The sequence below is a fragment of the Drosophila yakuba genome, chromosome 3L (genome assembly GCF_016746365.2).
Source record: "Drosophila yakuba strain Tai18E2 chromosome 3L, Prin_Dyak_Tai18E2_2.1, whole genome shotgun sequence".
In the NCBI taxonomy this organism is placed as follows: domain Eukaryota; kingdom Metazoa; phylum Arthropoda; class Insecta; order Diptera; family Drosophilidae; genus Drosophila; species Drosophila yakuba.
Genome location: NC_052529.2, coordinates 16,950,100 through 16,969,947, shown reverse-complemented (window position 1 = coordinate 16,969,947; position 19,848 = coordinate 16,950,100). Strand labels below are relative to the sequence as shown.

The window sequence follows — 19,848 nt, the reverse complement described above, 5'->3', positions numbered from 1 at the left end:
TTTGATCGACTCACGTGCCACTCATTGACCCTTCGCCGCAATTTCCATTCCAATTGACTTTTGCGCTGTCTCGATTTCCGCCAAAGACATTTTTTTACACTCGCAGCGATTCGTTTTTGGCCCCTGTTGTAAGTTCTTGTGGGCCCTTTGGCTTTTGCCTAATTTACCAGCTCCATGGGGCCAACTGGCGGCTGCCAAGAAGCGAAAATAAAAATTAAAAAAGGAATAAGACACACACATCGGCCACCGAAATGGGAAAAGATAACAAAAGAGCCGGGCAAAAACACACTCATACCGACCAAACCAAAACTAAACGAGCAAAGGGTGTGGCGGGAGGGGGAGGGGGCGGCATTCGTATTCGTATTGAAGAAGCCATTTGAAAATTTGAAAATTTTTTGGCACAGGTACAGGAAACCGGTCCCATACCGCCCCCGCTCCCACCCGCGTCCTCCGAAAAAATCAAAAACCCAAGGGGCGGGGGGAAAACACTGAGAAAGGCCAAAATAAAGAGACAAACCAAAGACCGCATTGACTGTTCAACTATACTCGTATATTCGTATATGTACGTGAAAACGTGTGTGTGGATATGCGCTATAGGTTATAATATGTTAGCGTAATGCCGAGTGGCACTCTGATGATGGGCGGAGCCAACAATTTCGCTAAACAAAAAACAAAAAATACAAAAAGCAAAAATGCAAGCGGTCCAAGCAACAACACAAAGCGGCGATATATGTGTATGTGCTATAGGGTATGGGGATTTCTTTTCCTTTCTTTTTGGGCGAGCACTGCAGATACTACATATAAGGGCTCCCAAAAGGCAAGCGCATCTTGCCAGACGGCTGCAATCCCCACTTTGCAGACCTCCATTCGAGTGCCATCCAAATTCGGTTAATATGCATGCCCACCGAGCTTTGATGGCAAGTTGCCTTTTGATTAGCCTAATGAAACTATGCGGCTGCATAAGATGTGGAGGAAATCCCGCAGGGCTGAAAATCCCCAGCCCGCAGTTCCAGTGCATCTCGGTTTTCGTATCTGAAGTCGTCACACAATTGACGTCAGCTTCAGATTCAGATTCCATTCGAAAAAGGGAGCAAATCTCAAGCATTTGATCAATTACAATTTCCAATTTAAACAGAACCCCGCCTTTCGATTCATTGTTGTCTCACACTGATGTGAATTCACATAACTCACAAACTGAAATCAAATCAATTCGTAGCCCATTCAAATTAAGATACAAAATTCAGTTCCTCACAAATTTCTACACATCTTGGGGTGCTGAGAAAATCACTTTTCGATTGAGAAATTGAAGGACAGATTTAGCTTCGGTAATTATCAGTAAAAGATAGTTAAAACAAATAACTAGAATTAGAGTAGTCTTTAAAACCTTTAAGTGTTTTATTTTCATGAGAATTTAAATAATAAGGAGGGAATTTAAGGTATCAAATTCTAAAGATTAAGCTGAGCACTAAAATTAAATAACTGATTAAGTTATTTAGCTTTAAAATATATTTTAAATTCCGAGATAATTCATTAAATGCTAGCTATACTTGTTGACTTTTTCCCATTTTAAAGTTACTATTGGATTACAAAGCCCTAAAAAGTAATTTTAAAATGTATGTTTGTTTAAAAAGATGTAATAAAAAATGTAATATTATTTGTGTTTGTTTGTGGCCCCGATTTCCCCACTTCCTGGTAGCTTTTTAGCGCAGGATTGCTACTTAACTCTTCTGCTAATTGACCCCTTTATCAGGCCCAAGTCAATTTTTAGCGCAGATCCACTAATTTTCACTTAACTCGTTTTTCACTCACCTGGACTTGTCTGCCAACTGAGGCCGCCAATGAACATTTTTCTGAAACGAGAAGAGCCAAGAGAAGGGAAGTATAAGATAAATGAGGCATTAGCTATATGTACGAGGCACGAGCAAAAAATTAGATAAATGTTATGGCCTGGCCAAAAGACAACAAACAAACAGCGAGCTGGCTAACTGGCTAGCTGGCGATCTCTTATCGGCTCCAATGTCCGGAAACCTGCTCCACCAGCTTCTTCACTTTGGCCAAAACAAAAGGAGGAGGAGGCTTGCATTGTCATAGAAGGTCTAGCATTCTGGCCAACTCGTCATTATTACCATTATCTCAATCATCATCAGCTGCAGCACTTGCAGTTCCAGTTGCGGTTGTCTGCTGTCTTCGTCATTATTTAAATCATAGAAAATAAGCCGCTTTCCCGGCATTGTTTTCGTGCTGGAAATCTCACCCACTCCCTCCCACCTTTCCACCCTGTCTCGTCTGTCGCCCCCTCTCCCCACACCTTCCAGGCAGCGGCTTATGTAACAAAAAGAAGACAGTAACGTGGCCCTAATTAGGAGACTGCTCGGATGCACTTCTCACTGCGGTGAAATATTAATTTAAAGAAATTGTGAGGGATTTGCGATCGATTTTTCAAAACTGTCAAAGAATTTCTTTAATAAAATTAAAGAGGTGGGAAGGAGTTTGAGAATGCTTTTAAATTAATAAAGAATTTAATGAACAGAAATCTACAGTTGAGACTCAATAGTTTCCCGACTTCGACGTAGAAGTATCAAGCATATTACCTGAATTAGAGGAGGTAATAAGAAAAATTAAGCGATAAACCATCTTAAGCAGAACTTATGAACTTTCTTGGCCGACAAACCGAGCCCCGAATGGAAATAGGCTTTTCCCCAGGGAAAGCGTGTGGAAAACAAAAGGCAAAGGCTGTGCCCGAAACGAAAGTAGGCGGTGGAAACACAGTAGCAGTAGCAGAAGCACCGACGACGACGACAATGATTATGAAAACTTCAACAAACTGCAAAAGAGCGCAACAGTGGCACGAGGAGGGGAAGTGGAGCGGTCTAACAGGGGGTGGTGACCCACCAGCAGTGGGTGGTGAAGGGTGGGTGGTTCGCTTTGTAGGTGGAGGGGCGTGGCAAATGCAGTTGGAGGCAATGTTGCTGGCGACACGAACACGAATGTAAAACACACACAAAAATGCATAGGAGCACAAATTGCAATGAAAAGCAAAATAAAACAAGGCGCTGGGGGACAGAGAGCGCAAAACTAAATGAAAATGTTAATAAAATGTGCAGCAACAAATGCAACAGCGGCAGCAACAAAAGCGGAAAGTAAGCTGAAAGAAAAACTAAACCAAGGAACGGAAGAAGCGTCAACAACAACATCTGGAAAATGGGGGGCAGGTGGGTGGCAGGTGGTTATCTGGTGGGTGGTTGGGCGTTGGCAAGGCGGGGCAAAAAGTAACAGAAGTAACAGCACTGCAGAACCGTTTCGGCCTGAGTTTGCACAGTTTTCCCGGTGAAAATAGGCCTCGAATTGCAACTCGACAGGAAACCCAAAACTTTTTGCACGTTAGACTATGCCAAACAATTTGTCATTAATCAATGTTTGGATTTTGCCTGTTTCTCCGCTCGGCTTCGATTTAGGCCTCTGCCTTTTGCAAATAATCAATCTTCGTGGAAAGTAGAGACAACCAACAATATCTGATAAATGGAAAGGAATTTTTTCTAGCTGAAATGCGACAGTCGAAACGGAGTCCTGTTGAGTGCAATCAGCACATTTTAAATTTAAAAGTCAACAAACAGAGATGATGCCTTTAAAAGCTCGTCAGTTCTAAATATAATGTCTTTTTGAATCATATAAAAATGTTAATAAAAATCATTTCATCGTTTCAACTTGAGGTTTGTGTTCGATTTCACGGCTGAAACCATCCATCACATTTCGATATCTACTTTGTCACCCAGGTCCACTCACTGCTACTCACTACCACCCACTACCACCCACTGCCACCCACTGCCACCCATTGCCACCCACTGCAACCCACTGCTCCCATTGAAAACGACATCAATTGAAGGATGACGCCGCCGACTGATCCGCACATATTTGTATTCATTTCATAATATTTCAGCACTGGCTACATTGTCTGTGGGCATGGGGCGCACTGCAGGTGACCTTCGGCCGCAGCGTGACAAACCCCCCCTGAGCACCGCCCCCTCCCGCAGCAACCACACCTCTGGCCAATTGCAAGTGCACCAAATAAATGCGACCTTGTCCCACACTGCAAATCTGAGTCTGTGCACTGAGGCTCTGATTTTGCATTGGCTGTGTCCAGCTGCGCGACGCGTAATTGCGAACAAAATAGAAAAATGAAAATTAAAAAAAGCACTATGGAAAACCCGAAATGGAAAGCCATCGTGGGAAGAGGGGGCAACAAAAGCGGGGAGAGGGAAGGGCTGGGCTGGGAAGGTGTCAGAGTCAACGCTGAAGGCAGTTTAAAGAGTTCAACTGAACAAATTGCACAAGATTACGCATACGCAGTGATGTCCCTCGTCAATTGTTTTATTTTTCTCTGGCCTGGCATTCAGTTTCCCGCGGGTGCCAACTTTGATGACATTTGCCTTTGTCTATGCAGATCCCCAGGCTTTGGGCTTCCTCCACCCGGCTTATGCAGTTTTCGCAGCTATTTACAGATTTCCCACAAGTTCGCCCCCTCAGACAATTCATTCCTGGTGGGTGGTGGTTGGTGGCCGGGTGTTTGGGTGGCTCAGTGGTTCAGTGGCTGAGTGGTTGCGTGGTTTAGTGTGCGGCTGCTAAGCCCAGAGTCATAAACAAGTCAACGCAACATGTCCGATTAGTAGAGCAACCACCGACTGACATTTGTCACCCACTGCCTGAGCCTAAGATGCAAGTCTAGTCTGCACTCCAAGAAATAAATCTGTGTGCACATCCTTGACAGATTTTTTGTTCCCCCATCCACAGATCTTCTTAAATACATAGTGTATTCTAACAATAACAAAATATTTTAAATACCGAGATTGAATTTTAAACGAAAACTAAACAAATGTATAACACAAATGTTACTGTAGCTGTAACATGAATAATTATACTATTACACAGAGATAAAAAGTGGAAAGACCTAAGATAAGCAAAAAAATGTATAATAAATGGCTCTAATTTTTGGCGGTGTATGATGATTGTTAATTCTTCAAAGTAAAGAAAAAACAAAGCTAATCAGTGCGGGTTGTTTTGTGTTTTATTAAATTTTAAAGATTTAGCTTTCTTCATTTTAATCATAAAACAATCTCATAATGTGTTTCTGTAGATGTTTGTTGCATCTCAAGATTAACTCGAAGAATTTATTTTGAAAAGTTAATTAATAAGGTGTTGACCTACAGATTTATATTAAATGTGATTATCTGAAAGTCAATGATGAAAACTTGAATTTATTTGTAAAAATATTTTCTTAATGTTACATCAGCTTACATATGCAAACTCCATTTAGAGAACTTGTTCATCAGCCATAGCATTCTATTTCACCCCTATTCTTGTTTATAGAAGAATTTATTTTTACAATGTATGAATAATGCACATCAAAATCAATCAAAAGGCAGCCCAATTAATGTGATTCCCTCTTTTTTGAGTGTACTGAGCTTCTATTGGCGCTTCGTTCTCTGGTCTGCTCAGCTCGGTCACATTTGCTTGCATTACGAAATAATTGTAAAGCGCACGTCACTTTTCTATAGGCCTTCGTCTGTCTATCCGTCCGCTCTCCACACAGCCCCCTCCCCCCTCTCCCATTCCATATATCCCCCTGAAGTCTTCCCCCCCCCCCATATGCCCACCTCCCCGCTGCCGGCACACTTGGGCCATTCATGCGCAAGTCGTCAGCGCCCATTCACGGTCTGTCCCAGTCACACACTGGGCGAAAAAGCGGCATCAAACATCGTGTCTACAACGCTTGATTGGAGATGGCTGAGGTATGGAAAGGTACATTGCGAGAAACAGTTATTAATAAATTATTAAAATCATAAATTTGTGTATATATATCAAGAGGTCATTGAATTCATATAGTTGCCCTTGACAAGTAAACAATTAACCATTAATTAGAAACGACAAGCTTGTTGTAAATCAATCTAATATTGCTGTTGAAATTGACAGTTATGGTTTTTAAAATATTGTAGGACGTTATTCAACCAAGATTTTATTATATTTTGGTTTTCAGAAAAGGTTATATAGCTTGTAACGCGTATGGTTTGGTTATATTCTATATTTATAGTTTTCAGTGTAATAGTTCGCCTGTAGATCCGTACCCTGACCCGTTTCCCGGTCCCATTGCCCATTTCCCATCTTCCATATTCCGGACCCGGACCGGCTTGGCTAGCTCGGTTTGGCTTTACCCTGGGCTGGGCTTTATACTTGGCGCCCGCTGATGGCTCTGCCGCTGCCTCTGCCGCTGCTGCAGTCGCAGTTGCAGTCGCAGTCGCAGTCGCCGTTCGCCTTGCCGCTTGTTTGCCATTCAAAATCCGTTCAGACTTTGTGTGCACATCAAGTGTTGCCCTCTCGCTTCTGCATTACATTTGCATATAATACCATCTCTGTCTGCCTTTCTTTGGCCGCCTCTCGCCGCCCCGCCCCTTCTAGTTTTTTATCCCATCATCTTTTCTCTCTGTGCACTAGTTGACGTTTTCTATTGTGGCTTCATTGTTGAATAGAAAAATGTGCAAAATAGTAACTAAAAAAGGAAAATAGCAAAACAGCTACCCCTGCTCTCCTTTCATTCTCCCGTCACCCCTCCCCTCCCCTCCCCCTTTCGCCAAGCCCCTCTCCTTGCCACACGCACGCCTCTTGTTCGGCTTACAACTCTCCTAAATCTCCTCTTCTCTGCTACACAGAGAATAAATTTAAACAGCTACAGAAGTCGAAAGAGGCTTAGGATTTCAAAGTTTATTTAATTTGAACAAGCTTTTTAGTAGTATTTTACCTTCGAAGAATGCTCACCCAGTCAGGGTACAGAAATAAAGAATTCTTTGCGAAACAAGAAAAATGTTCTGTTTTAATTATGACAACTTAATTTAAAATTTAACATACAATAAAGAATTATCCTAGCAAATTAGGCAATTTAACTTTTCTCTTTAAATTAAGATACAACACTTGTTTAACTTTTCATCTCTATAATCTTTATCTTAATAGCAGCAAGGTTTAGTCAATATACGATCCTGCTAGTTCTAACTTTCTTTTACTTATTTCTAATCATTCAGCTTGGAATTTCACATTAAGAGTGCAAATTTTCTCCGTGCATCGCCATCGCCATCATCATCATATCCGCTGCGTGGACTTGCCGCTTACATGGAAATAAAAGTGCAGATCTTGTAACTTTAGTAATTTTTCACATGACAAATTATGTGAGCAGCGACAAAGCGGGAAGTGGGTGGTGTGGGACATCAGGGGGTGGCAGCCTCGTTGGGGGGGGAGGGGGGTGAGCTGTGCATGTCGAGAGGCCAACAAAGGGGCGCATATGGAGATACACACACGCATACACGTGCACTCGCGCACACAGATACTCGAGGGCCAAGAAGAGAGTCTATCCAAAAGGTGCCGAGTTGTGGCATTTTGAAAGCGGACAGTCCGCATTATGCAACAATGTGGCGCCCAGCTGCGAGACTATTAAATAAAGTTGCATTAAATATGAGGTTCTGGGACTCTGCGGCTTAATAGCTCATAAATCTGTCATCAGTTTCACATTTACATTGTTATAGTATTCAGTTCTAAAGTAAATTTGATTGATCGTCTTTAACTCTTAGCTTCTTCAAAAGAATGTTGGCAGATGATTTCTTTAAGGTGATGTTTGTTGAATTTTTACTGAGCATTACCCAAAACTTTTTAATACTGGGATAATGAAGTTAAGATAATGAACGTTTGGTAGATTAATATTTACGACTATTAACAATACAAAAACATTTTGTCACGTCCTTTTTTTTATAAAAATATACATTTTAGATACAGCCTGACAAATAAAAAGCACTTAAGCCCGTGCAAATGCCCTCCGAGAAATATTCCTTCAATTTATAAATACCTGCTGCACTTTACAACCAACAACAAACCGCTCGACATTCCTAAATGCCCGTAATAGTTTTAAGCTGTTATAAAACGATTTATACCAGCTGCCAAGATCCGGACTACATACCAATGAACCATACACCCAACGACCCACGCCCACCTCGTGCACAATCCTTATCCGTTTATGAGGGAGTATCTATGAAAACCTCTGGACAATTTGACTCCCGCAAAGCCCAAAAGCAACAGCAGCGGTGACAACCACTGGGCCAGAGAAACAACAGCAAATCCCCATCCACATCCTGATGACTATCATGTGCGGCTATCAACAACATCATCAAAATGCACCAACATCCAGCAGCAGCGGCGACAAAAGGAATAGGGGAAGAACCTCTGCAATTGCTTCGTGGTTACAACCTTTTCACTCCGAAATCGAAGGGCTGCAGGGGGATGGGCGGAGGGGGAAAAGCGGGAAAAGCGAAAAGCGTTGGACACAGAACCACCAGTAAAAGCTGAAACGCATCGGGAAAAGCGACACTCCACATATTTACACTGGTACAAAAGACTCTTAATAAATGTTAGTGGTGTAACCTTTATCGTACTTTAAAATATAAATGTTTAAAAATTTAATTAACTAATCATACTGGCTAGATACATATAAAATTATTTTAATTAAATTAAATTTTTTATGTTATAAGACCCGGAGAATCAATCAAAACTTTGGTTTTTGGTTATGAAAAATATTCATATTCATTTGTATTTTATTAATGCAACACTTTCTAAAGTTGAAAGTGTCCTACTACCAACTACAAATTTTCGTTGAGTGATATCTGTGCACTTAAGTAATGTTATTGACATAAATAACCATTGAATTTGATTGTTCGGAAACTGTAAATACAGATTGGGAAATAACTTTATAAGTGACAATTGACGACATAAGGTAAATAAGGTTCATAAAAAAGTGATATAAAATCAAAGATGAATCTCTATGTATGGAAAACCACGATTAGGAATATGGCACTCATATTAGTATATCTCAAAGTTAGCTCAAAACCAATAATTACTACTACGACTGATTTCTACTGTGCAGAATCACACTTGCAACGCTGGAGAGCTAAAGCCTAAGCTGGAACCCGAGATGGGGAATTGTGAAAAGCTGGGCCAGCGCATAAATATGCCGCCGACAATTGTCTGAGACATTCGAAGGCACAGCCCATGGTGAGTGCGTGGTGGCGCCAGGGGTTCGAGGGGGCTAGGGGGCCTCCAAGGGGGGTTTCCCACACATATGGGGGAGCCAGAACACGCAAAACAGAGCACAAATATGTTGGCGACGAGTTGAGGAGTGAGGGGATTGAAAGCGGTAGGCGAACCTCAGACAAAGCCAGCCAACGGCGGCTAAAAATGTTGGCCAGGCGGAGGCAAATGTTTTATGTAGCACCCACTGAGAGATAGCCATGGGAGATGTGGACACAGTGGTAAAAATATTCCAAGGATCCCCTTTAATATGCTAAAAAAACGAACTTAAAGCAAAGAAGGAAAACATATAACATTCAACTGATATGCAAATATTCATTGTCATGTTTTTACTATTTAAATCTTTGTTAATACTGCCAATGATAAACCGATCTTAACAGCATTGCGCCAAAATTTAATCATGCTAACTAAATGATACAAGCGAAAAGATGACCCACTTTCAAGTACAAAGAAGCTTTAAGCTGGATAATCCAGCTGGAAAACTGCAGGATTTAAATTTTAAATGCGAAGTATTAAATGGTTTTTCAAAGATTGAGTACCTAAGAAACATTGAGCTCCTCCTAAAGTTGAAAAAATCTTTACAGAAATGGAAAATCTTTACACTGGAAACGATTTACATATTATTCCACTGTGAGTGCGGGTGAGTGTGTGTGTGTGGGAGTACGAGTGTGTGTGTGTGGCTGATAGTGTGCGTAATGCGAATGTGCACGAAAAAGCGTAATAGAAAAAGAACTTTACAGTTGCATCGATTTAATCGTGCGGAAAGCTAAATATGAAGGAGGAAAAGATAGGGGGAAAGTGGGGAGATCTGCGTCTGGAGCATCGGAGGGGTAGGGGGTGGGGGCTAGGGCGGCAGTGGGTCAAAAAGGGGGCGGGTCTGTGGCTCAGCCTAAATTGGGATACGCTTCGTTCGGCTCGGCTCATTTAAAGCAATTCTACTGCTGCAAAACACAAACACAATTACCAGTACATGCAATTTATAATGAATGGCGAGCTGGACAGGGGCGGCGAAAAAGAGGCGCTGGAGGGGGGTGTGGTGGGAGGTAGAGGCCGTAACCCGCTGCACTTTGCGGTTCAAAGGATGCATTGTGGCCCCGTCTGCGATACAGATAGGAAAACTTTTGCGCTGTCTTTCCTCCGTTCCACTGGATTCTTCTTTCACATTTCCTTCTCCCGTTTATCGTCTTATATTGCATAACATACGCCTCGTCTTAAAAGGGGGGGGCGTGGGAGGAAGGGGAGTGGGGCACAAACAGGCGACCAATGTAATGTTTTCTACAGAGAGAAAAAAACTTTACTACTTTTGAATTGCTTAAGTTTTATTTGCGTGTGCAAAAAAATAGACAGCACTTTCTAATATTATACAAATCTTTGCAACTCTTTCTCTTTTGCTTATACAAATTGGGTGAATACTTTAACTAAACGAGTTTTTATAAAAAATGATAAAATCTCGAAAGATTTTTATACAGAAGAACACAAAATTCAAATGTGAAATTCAAATTCTTTTAAATCAGCATCACAAATTCCATAACAAATTGTAGAACTAAACAATATTATTTACTTTCAATAAGTTCATTTTATTAAAAACGTTATCCTTTAGAATCAAACGCTTTAAATTTCCACTTTAATAAAAATTCATTTTTAGAATAATTTGATCTCTTAGATTTTCGGGCTTATCTTTACCCATGATTTTTTATACTGCATGCACCTATCACTCCACCCACCAAACTCATTTTCTAATGGCGGCTTATACTGCCTAACCAAAAAGAGTTTACGTTTTATTCCGCTGCCAAAAGTTATGACTGCATTTAGCAGAGGGAAAAGTTTCTTAGCTCAGCATTGCATTGATTTCAAAAGAGAGAAATTATATGTACACATGGGAAATGGCAAATGGGAAGTGGTGTGGGGAAATGTACTTTTAGGCCAAGTATTGTGCTTGGAGCCCCCTACTTCCTCAAGTCACTCCATTTTAATCGAACTGTTTACTTAAAAGTGCAACTAAAGCAAATGAAAAGTTTCTTTTCGGCGTGTCAGACTCCGAGGAGATTGTAAATTGAATTTTGATAATGTCAATCGTAGGACGGCAGCAAAGTTTTTGCCATTCTTGCGGTTTAAGTGGATTCCCCTCTTTCCATTCTTTTTTCAGGCCCAGTGGATATCATCCACCCAGAAATAGCATAACAACATACTGCTGCTGCAGACAAATGGCCAATTTACATATGCACAATGCTGGAACACAAGCACAAACACAACTCATCCGCAAACAAACATTTAAAGCCCATCGAGGGCAAATATTTTGCAATTTGTTAACATATTTAAAACAGCTTAAAGGCAGACAACGGACAACTGTTGACTTTTCGCACAGACAACGATAAAAGATCGCCTGTATGTGTTGTAATAAACACTTGAGCTGAACCCTCAACTATAAACCCTCTGACTTCTTTCCACAGATAAGAATTATATATTAAAAACTAAAATGCATGAACAAATTAAAAAAAAAAATAGATGATCTTAATTCTAATAGAAACCATAACATTAAATATTTTATTATTCATAAAAATTATTCCTTTCAATGTAAATTTAGGTTTAATATTCATTGATCGTTAATAAAAGGTGCAATCCTACAATTTTGGATCTTTTTGTTTCTGTTGTAAGAGTAAGTTTAAAATTACTCAACGAATTAAAGATCATTCTTGTCACGTCATATATAATATTTATAATTATTATTTGTATTTTAAAATATTTAAAAATATCTATGTTAATTTAAGTGCATAATGGCCCATAGCTTAGATTTCCATTTAGCAAACATATATTTCTGTAGGCAGTCAGATATAAAGGAGTAAAGAATTGGTTGTTTCTAAAGAGATGGCCATTTAGATCAGCTCTGTTTGAAGGAAATTGTTTTAGCATGAGTGTTTTCGTAAAACTAAATTCGCCTGGGAGAGGGATGCTGGATGCTAACCAACACAACAAAGCTGGCACTTTAAGCTAATGGCCGTCCTAGAGTCAAATTGCCGCAGGCCTCATTATGCATACAAAATGGAAGCTTATGCCGTGCAACGGACAAACATACGGACAGAGTGCAGCGTACAAAATACGGAATACGGACAATGACAGTTGCGTTTGCGTTACGGACAAACAAACAAAATTACAGGCTATATGAAAGTGCGCACACAACGACACAAAATCATTTGAAAGCAATTATATCAGACAAACACGGGGGATATGGCCAATGGTGATGGTGCTGGTATTGGTACTGGTACTGGCACTGGCACAGGCGGGAATTCGAATGGGAGTGGGTCAGTCCGTGCTCAAAGCACGGCGTACAATGAATCAATTTACGGAACGTAACAAAGCCGCAATTACAAGTGCCGGGAGAGCAACAGAGACGAGAAACAAAACGACAATTATGAAAAGAGCAGCGAGTGCAATTGCATCGCAATCGCAATCGCAATTCCACTGACAGTCGTCTGTCGATGCGGTGCACAATTTTTGGGGCCACGCTAAATGACGCAGGGGCCTGGACCAGTGTGTTCCCCGGTTTTTCTCGCTCTTGTTTGCATTTCTTGCTCGCTTTTCCTCGGTTCTGTTCTAATGGATAATTGTCGAGCTCGCATGCAGATGGGCGGCATTCTTGGGCGGGTCAAAAGGGTAGCGGCGGCGGGATTAGTGATACGTAGGTGTGCCAATCACCCAACAGCACTTGTTGATTCCACTCAGAGGTTCTGAAATGCCACAGGACATGTTTGGCTGAACCATTTTGGGGGGATCTATCAAATGCCGTTTCTAAAATGATTACACACAGGTTTTTAAGTACAAGAAGGATTACGAACTTTAGCAGAAATATTTGAAACCAAACTAGTTTGATAAACTGACTGTTATTTATCTCTCTCACATAAAAACACTTCACTTGGTTAAGGAATGTTCTTAGGAAAAGCTTTTAAAGTCCTAGTTCAATTGAAATTATTTATTTTTAAAAAGGAAAACGAATAAGGCTTTGTAATCTGTATTTATGTATCATTACTATCTACGTTTGATACATAAAATAACTAACTTAAACTTAACTTTTTAATTATGTTTAAAGTTTTCGCTTAGTTTAGGAGGCCAATACTTTTTTATTATAAGTCGTGTTCATATTTTTTTTTAAATTTATATTATCCTAATTTGTGACAAGAGAATTCCACCTAATCCTACGTGTATTCAGTAAGCAAGGTATCATGGCAATCGATCACTCCACAGAACAATCTCTCTCACATGATGTTTGCTGCATTTACACTAAAAATACATTGGCAAAGTGAATTGTATTAATAGCAGGGCATTTATTTAGTTATTTCAAAGTTTTGTGTGTTGTTTTTTGGTTTGGCTTGTTTTATTTTCATTTTCTTTCGCCTTTGTGTTTATTTACTTTGCCATTTTGCGCCGAGCAGGCAGCTCGTCTTCTTCTATTTTCCGTGGGCCCTTCAAAAGATTTATAAAGTTTGCCAAAAGAGCGGATGGCGAGGGTGGTGGGGCGAAGCGGGGTGGGTGTCGGGAGCGGGGGGGGGGGGGGGGGGGGGGGGGGGGGGGCGGTAGCGCTCAAATTTACTGAGCCGTGGCGATCGCCGCGCCAGTCAACGAAACTGTGAATGGAATTGTATTCGCATGTTTTCAACGATATTCGCCAAGTTGCACAACGAAAATAGGGAAAGATACTGAGACGCGGATACAAGTGCAAAGATGCGGATGCATTTGTATCTGTGCATCTGTGTATCTGGGCAGCGTCATCAAAAGGTATTTTGAATTAATTCAAGATTTATGCATTCAACATTCGCTAGGTGCCACATTTCCCATTCGCATCGCCACAAAACTTTTACTCAACTTCATGTTGCAGTCAGTGATGGGAAAGCTGCGTGATTTACCAAAAAGTCGTAAAAAATAAGTTAAATTTCCGATTATCGAAATTTTAAAATGGAATTCAAATGGTAATTGTTAATTAACAAATTGTTTAAATATTCATAATACCAAACAAATAAAACAAAATATGCCTTTAGTATACATGACATGTATAATACCTTACATGTATAATAATACTGACAAAAAGTATCGACGAAGATCGTTAAATTGGTACCCATTTCACTATAAAGTGCAAACCAATCGATCGAAATTTTCAACTCTCTGAGCAAGTAGTACCTTTTGGTACAACCAAAGTGCATCACTGGTTGCAGTTGCAATAGTTTCTGGTGTTGCAGTCGCAGTTGTTGCACCTGCCAGCATCGTCGGAGCTCAGCGAGCAGCAGGTGATCCATTTCTTTTATCCGGTAGCCTCCGCTTTCCCGCCACGAGAAATCCAATGTGGCAAGGGATTTGGAGGGAAAAGCGAGTCGGCAGCCCAGCCCAGCCTATTTTTGCTCTCGTGTTGTTGCGAGTTTGCCAAACTAATGCAAATAGACAAGATGAGCTGCAATCAGCATCCGCGCCCCCTTTGTGGAGTGCTGAAATTCACTTGGGTTATACAATTTGCAGCATTTCGATAATAGATATATTTATAACCGTACATCTATGTGGATGTATATGCATGAACTGCATAATTTATGGGCATTGCGTGTTCAATGGATTGCGACGGCTGTCCGGGCCATATGGCTGTACCTATGGCTTTTCTCTATATTCGCCTAGATTTTCCAATTTTGTGCTGGGTTTTCTCACTGGGCCACTTCAATGACAAAAGGTTTATATGCCATGAATTGGCATACAACAGTATGCTGTATGTGGAGCCCTCCTCGGCGCTTCTCATAAAACTTACTTGAATGGAGCGCCTAAATTTGGCTTTTAATTTATAGAAGGTAGAGAAATTGTATCTAACACTGGAAATATAATTGAAGAAATGCCATGAAGGCAACATAAAAATTCAAACTAAAGTGCCAATTAAAATTACAAGTATAGGCTTATTATAAAAAATTATAATTGAAGAAATGCCATGAAGGCAACATAAAAATTCAAACTAAAATGCCAATTAAAATTACAAGTATAGGCTTATTATAAAAAATTGAAGAAATTAAACTAATTGTCGTAGAAATGGATAAGATTTCTATTGCATGTTCAACTGATAATAAATTTTAGTATCTAAGTTTAGAGTATCTATTTCGTTTGAGTAGAAAAAACAGTTGCCAGATTCAGTTTGCAAATTAAGTTTTCCCTCAAATAGTTCACTGTCCGTAAATTTCTAAATTGTGCATGTAATCATTTCGTACATCCTCTTTGGAGTTCCATTCAACTAAAATTATACTCGATGCGAATTCCGACAAGCCGATGAGAGCTCTCTATTCAGAGAGTTGCTCACTTTATGGGCTGCGTCAAAAGTCCGTTCCAGCACTACCTTCAATCTGTCCACTTGGCTGCCAATCACCGGATCATCCATTTGTTAGTCCGACTTTCTGACAGCAGAACTGCACCCCCGACCACTTGGACCAGTAGTGCAAACCGATGCAAATTATCAGCAATGCAGCTCGCAATTAATCTACTGCATATGACACCGCAATCACAACTTAACCCATTTTGGCACAAGTATAAATGTTGAATGAGTGGCTGAAGCTGGGGAATCGGACTGATAATAAACTGTAGCCGGAAGGATGAAAGCGAGACGAGGGCCATCGGGCAGCCGGGCAGTCACTGCATTGCACTAAAGCAGTAAGCCGAATAGCTTTAATTGAATTTTGATGTCCTTGGCAAATTGTTTTCTAATTAGTTTCGCAGACTTGGATCCCCAGCTGGGCCATCGTCCATTTCTGGCCGCTTTCGGCCAGTTCCGGCCCCAGTTGACATAGAAAACTTTCTGTCAACAACTCTAACTGCCTTGACACCGCTCCCCAGGCCACGCTCCATTCGCTTCCGGCGCCCTGGGCTTCAATAATGACAAACTTAAAACTTAAACAATTAATGCCACGTTCACGACCTCAAACTAAATAAAAAGTTCACGTCCACCGCGGCACTTCGAAGTTTGAATGCTCTTTCTCAAAAATTCGAGAAAGGGTGTTGTAAATATATATCAATTTTGATTTACCCAAGTATAAGTGGATATAATTATATAACCAAGTTATTGATATATACATTAAAATATATTTTTATTTTGCACAGAAATCCGAGATAAAAAAAAAGAATAATGAAATACTATCCAATTCATACAATATTTTAAATAAATATTTAAAAATTGATATTAAATGCGCTGTTTTCTTACAACCAAAGTAATATGAAACCCGATTTGATTGATATATATTCTTAGTTTTCAGATATGCCTAGCATACCCTTCACCCAAGTGTAACACAAGCTCACTTACCCAGGATCATTGGGCACCTCCGAGGGGGAACAGGGTCCCAGCTCCACTTGCTGTTGCTGCTGCTGCTGCTCAATCTTGATGTCCATGTTGGGGGCTTTGGCTCGGGATTGAGATTGAGTTGGAGTTGGAGTTTGAATTGGTGATTGGAGTTGGATTGCAGTTGGGGCTGAGCTGAGCTGAGCTAAACTGAGCTGATGTGGTTGTCTGGTTGTCTGGTTGCCTGGCTGTCTATTCTATAATTGTTGCTCCAACGCCTTCTTTGCGGGCATCGAGATGCGAGATGCGAGGGGAGGTCGAGTGGTTCTGTGCGGCTGAGTGGCTGTGTAACTAACTGGGTGTTATGTGTGGACGGGGGATGCTGCTACTACGAGTTGGCTAACAAAGTGTTCCCTTAATCATTGGCCACAATGGCTGCTAGTTGGCTGTTCGATTGGCTGCCGGATTCCTTGATTTCCATTTGGTCTGGATTTGGTTTTCCCGCTGATTTTCCACGGCTTTTCTCCTGCTTTGGTTATCGTTTTATGTAGCTTTTTAATTATAATTTGGTTACATTGCACACTTTGAATCACATTTCTTGGTTGTTTTGGTTGCTTCGTTTTGCAGGCCACTTTTGGTTTGGTTTTAATATTATTGTGTATTTTGTAACTATTATTTGGTGTTTAGACTTTAAGTTTTAGAAACGTTGCGTTAACTTTGGTTGTTGGTTTCCCAATTGATTTAAAGGCAACATATTACTGCAAAAGATCTGTTTCGGTTTGTTGTCGGTTGTGTTTGGTAAAAATTAATTAAATTGCAATTTTAAACTTTGCCCAGGGAAACTTTTGAAAATGCAATTTTCCCCTTGACTCGCTCCCCTCGCTTTCCCACCCATTCGCAGCTGCTGCTACACCCCCACCCATCCCCTAAAATGCAATGATTCGCAACGAACAATCGTAAAATGCAAAAAAGTGCAACCGATGCGGGGGAGAAAGAGAGAGAGGGAGGAAAACCGTGGAAAAGCCAGGTGAGGAGCGGGCGGAAAAGGGGCGGTGTTTAGGTGACGGCTGAGTGACAATTGGGATGCGGTACTAAGACTGAAAAAGATCTTTGTTTGAAATAAATTGGCCTCACTTTATATGGCATCAGCCATCAAATTAATTTTCGTAGAATAAGCGTTTTTGGCGTCTCTTAGAAATTTTAATTAAAAACTAAAGATATAAATGTTTTAATAAAATTATAAGCCTACGTATGTATGTATTTGTCTTTTTAATATTTTTTTAATGGCTTTGTAAATATTCAAACTTAATTTATTAATTAACTAAAGTATGTTAATTAATAAATAAAGCTTGAATCTTACTATATCTTAAATCTTACTATTTAATATATTGTTAAAGTAATAGGATTTTTAACAGTTGTTTTCAGATATGTTTAAAATACTACACTATAGTAAATTTGAGCTATGGAAGACTGAGAATCACCCCGGTTCCCCGAAACAATTTTTCGGTAATTCAAAAATGCTGGCATCTAAGTTTTATAGCTTTGCACTTTTGTTTGTTAAACCAATTATATTCCGTTGCTTTCTCTCCGAATTTTTCGTTTTCCTATATTTTTTGTGTGCTCTTTTTTTTGCATTTTCTGTGCTAAATACGCGCCTTGATCTTTCCCACACCCACAACAACAATAAAAACAACAACAAATGATAGAAAACGAGGGAGATAGATAGAGAGGGAGGTGCGAAAGGGCAAGAAGAACATTGCATGCAGTGACTCCCTCAACAAAAATTACAACAAAGCCAGCAACAATATAATAACGCGCAGCATGCAAGCTTTCACGAACAGACTCTCACACACACACATACACACACACACAATCGCACAGGGAACATGCACCGTTACAACGAGAGCAGAAGTTAACTGGCGGCAGCAACAAACACGTGACCCGACAATTGCGACAATTGGCAGCACAAAATAAAACAAAATAAACGATAAACGATAAGCTAAAACAGAAACAGAACTAAGGGAACACATGTGTGGCCAGAGATCGCCGACAGGGGGCGCTTGATCGGTTGATCAGTAATCGAAGTTACCGTTAGTAAAGCCGACGGCAGCCATTTTGTAATAGTGATCACAACAGAGATTCCAATGAAAAAAGAGGAATAATATAAATAAAGAAAATTTTTTTTTTAGGTGAGACGGAAACTATAGATATCTTTTTTGATTGGTTTGACACAAAGTAATGAAAGACATGGCATCCTATCTATAGAATAAATAAATTTAATTGGATTTATATTTGAAAGGAAATACTACATTTTTAATTTATTTTTTTAGTTAATTTTTTTTTATTTAATTTTAGTTAAAAGCAGCTTAAAAGCAAACCAAATCAATTTACCTTTCCTGACAAAAAAAATTAACGTATGCTTATCATTATACATCTTTTTTTTTTACAATTTGTCATAAACGTAATACTACTTTTCTACATAATTTTTTTTGAATAAATCAAAATAAATCAAATCATTCAATAAAGCAAACAAATAAAACATGACTTCTCAACTTCTCTCCCTCTCTCTTTCTATCGATCAAATACGAATGGGACCGTTATTTTGCCGGCCGGCAGCCATTTTGCAGGAAAGATCAACACAAACGCAATGGGCCAGTGAGAGTGAGCGAGAGGGTGGGCGGGGGTGCGAGGGAGAGGTTTGCGCTCTAACTCTTCGTCTTCAGTGGTTATTGTAGTTGATTGCAATTAAAATCGAATGCCGCGCACTTTTATTTGTTTTCCCTATTTTTTCGTATTTTGTTTTATATTATATAATCGTCAAATTGCACTCCACACAGCCATCGAGGTAAACAAAATGCAAAATGCCCTTCTTAGCAAGGGTTTTCCCTTCGAGGTTCTCGGTTGTATTGGTTTGTTATCTTGTACGCGATTGGGTTGGTAGTTGTTTTGGTTAAAACACACGCACTTCACGAGCGGGACGAACAGCTCTGAAATCGGGCGACTCGAGGAATATAGAAACTGCAACGGTTAGTGCAACGCTGGCGTTCCGCTTTTCTCAGTGCGCGCACACGAACGCGACAACCAACAAGACGACACTGAGCGGCGAGACCCCAAAACCCAACTGACGGCCCCAAAACGACCGGCGGCAGCGACGTCGACTGCACTGCTGCACTCTCTGCCTTCGCTGCTGTTGTTGTTGCTGCGGCTGCTGCTGCCCCAGCGGAGCTTTGCACCGGCAGCGGCAGAGGCAGCGACTGCGGCAGTTGCACTATTTACCGGCTGCACATGGCGCATGTACTTCAGCATCACAGCTGATAAGTGATAAGCCGCAGCGCATAGTAGAATGGCGAGAGCGTGAAAGAGAAAGTTTGCGGAGAAAGCTTTCCGAAGAGAGCGGCGTTCTCTTAGACTGCGTGCAGCTTTGAAAGCTCACACTGCGCAAAATC

General features: G+C 40.5%; 1 protein-coding gene across 6 annotated transcripts in view; it reads right to left on the bottom strand.

Annotated features, from left to right (window-relative positions):
- The window catches only part of LOC6534361 (RNA-binding protein Musashi homolog Rbp6), a 178,170-nt gene extending 158,650 nt beyond the window's left edge, over positions 1-19,520 (bottom strand). The window contains exons 1-3 of one of the 6 annotated variants that reach the window (XR_005560984.1): positions 19,113-19,495; positions 16,427-17,171; positions 1,810-1,850 (exon numbers count right to left, since the gene is read on the bottom strand). Coding sequence is in view for 5 of the 6 variants with exons in the window: in XM_015195101.2 (XP_015050587.1) it covers positions 1,810-1,850; positions 16,427-16,512 (127 nt within the window). In the remaining variant the exon portion in view is untranslated. Of the gene's footprint in view, positions 1-1,809; positions 1,851-16,426; positions 17,172-19,112 lie in introns of all 6 variants that reach the window. The other 5 variants (XM_015195101.2, XM_039373516.1, XM_039373518.1 and 2 more) reach the window with 5 other exon arrangements.
- Between the last annotated feature and the right edge of the window lie 328 nt (positions 19,521-19,848).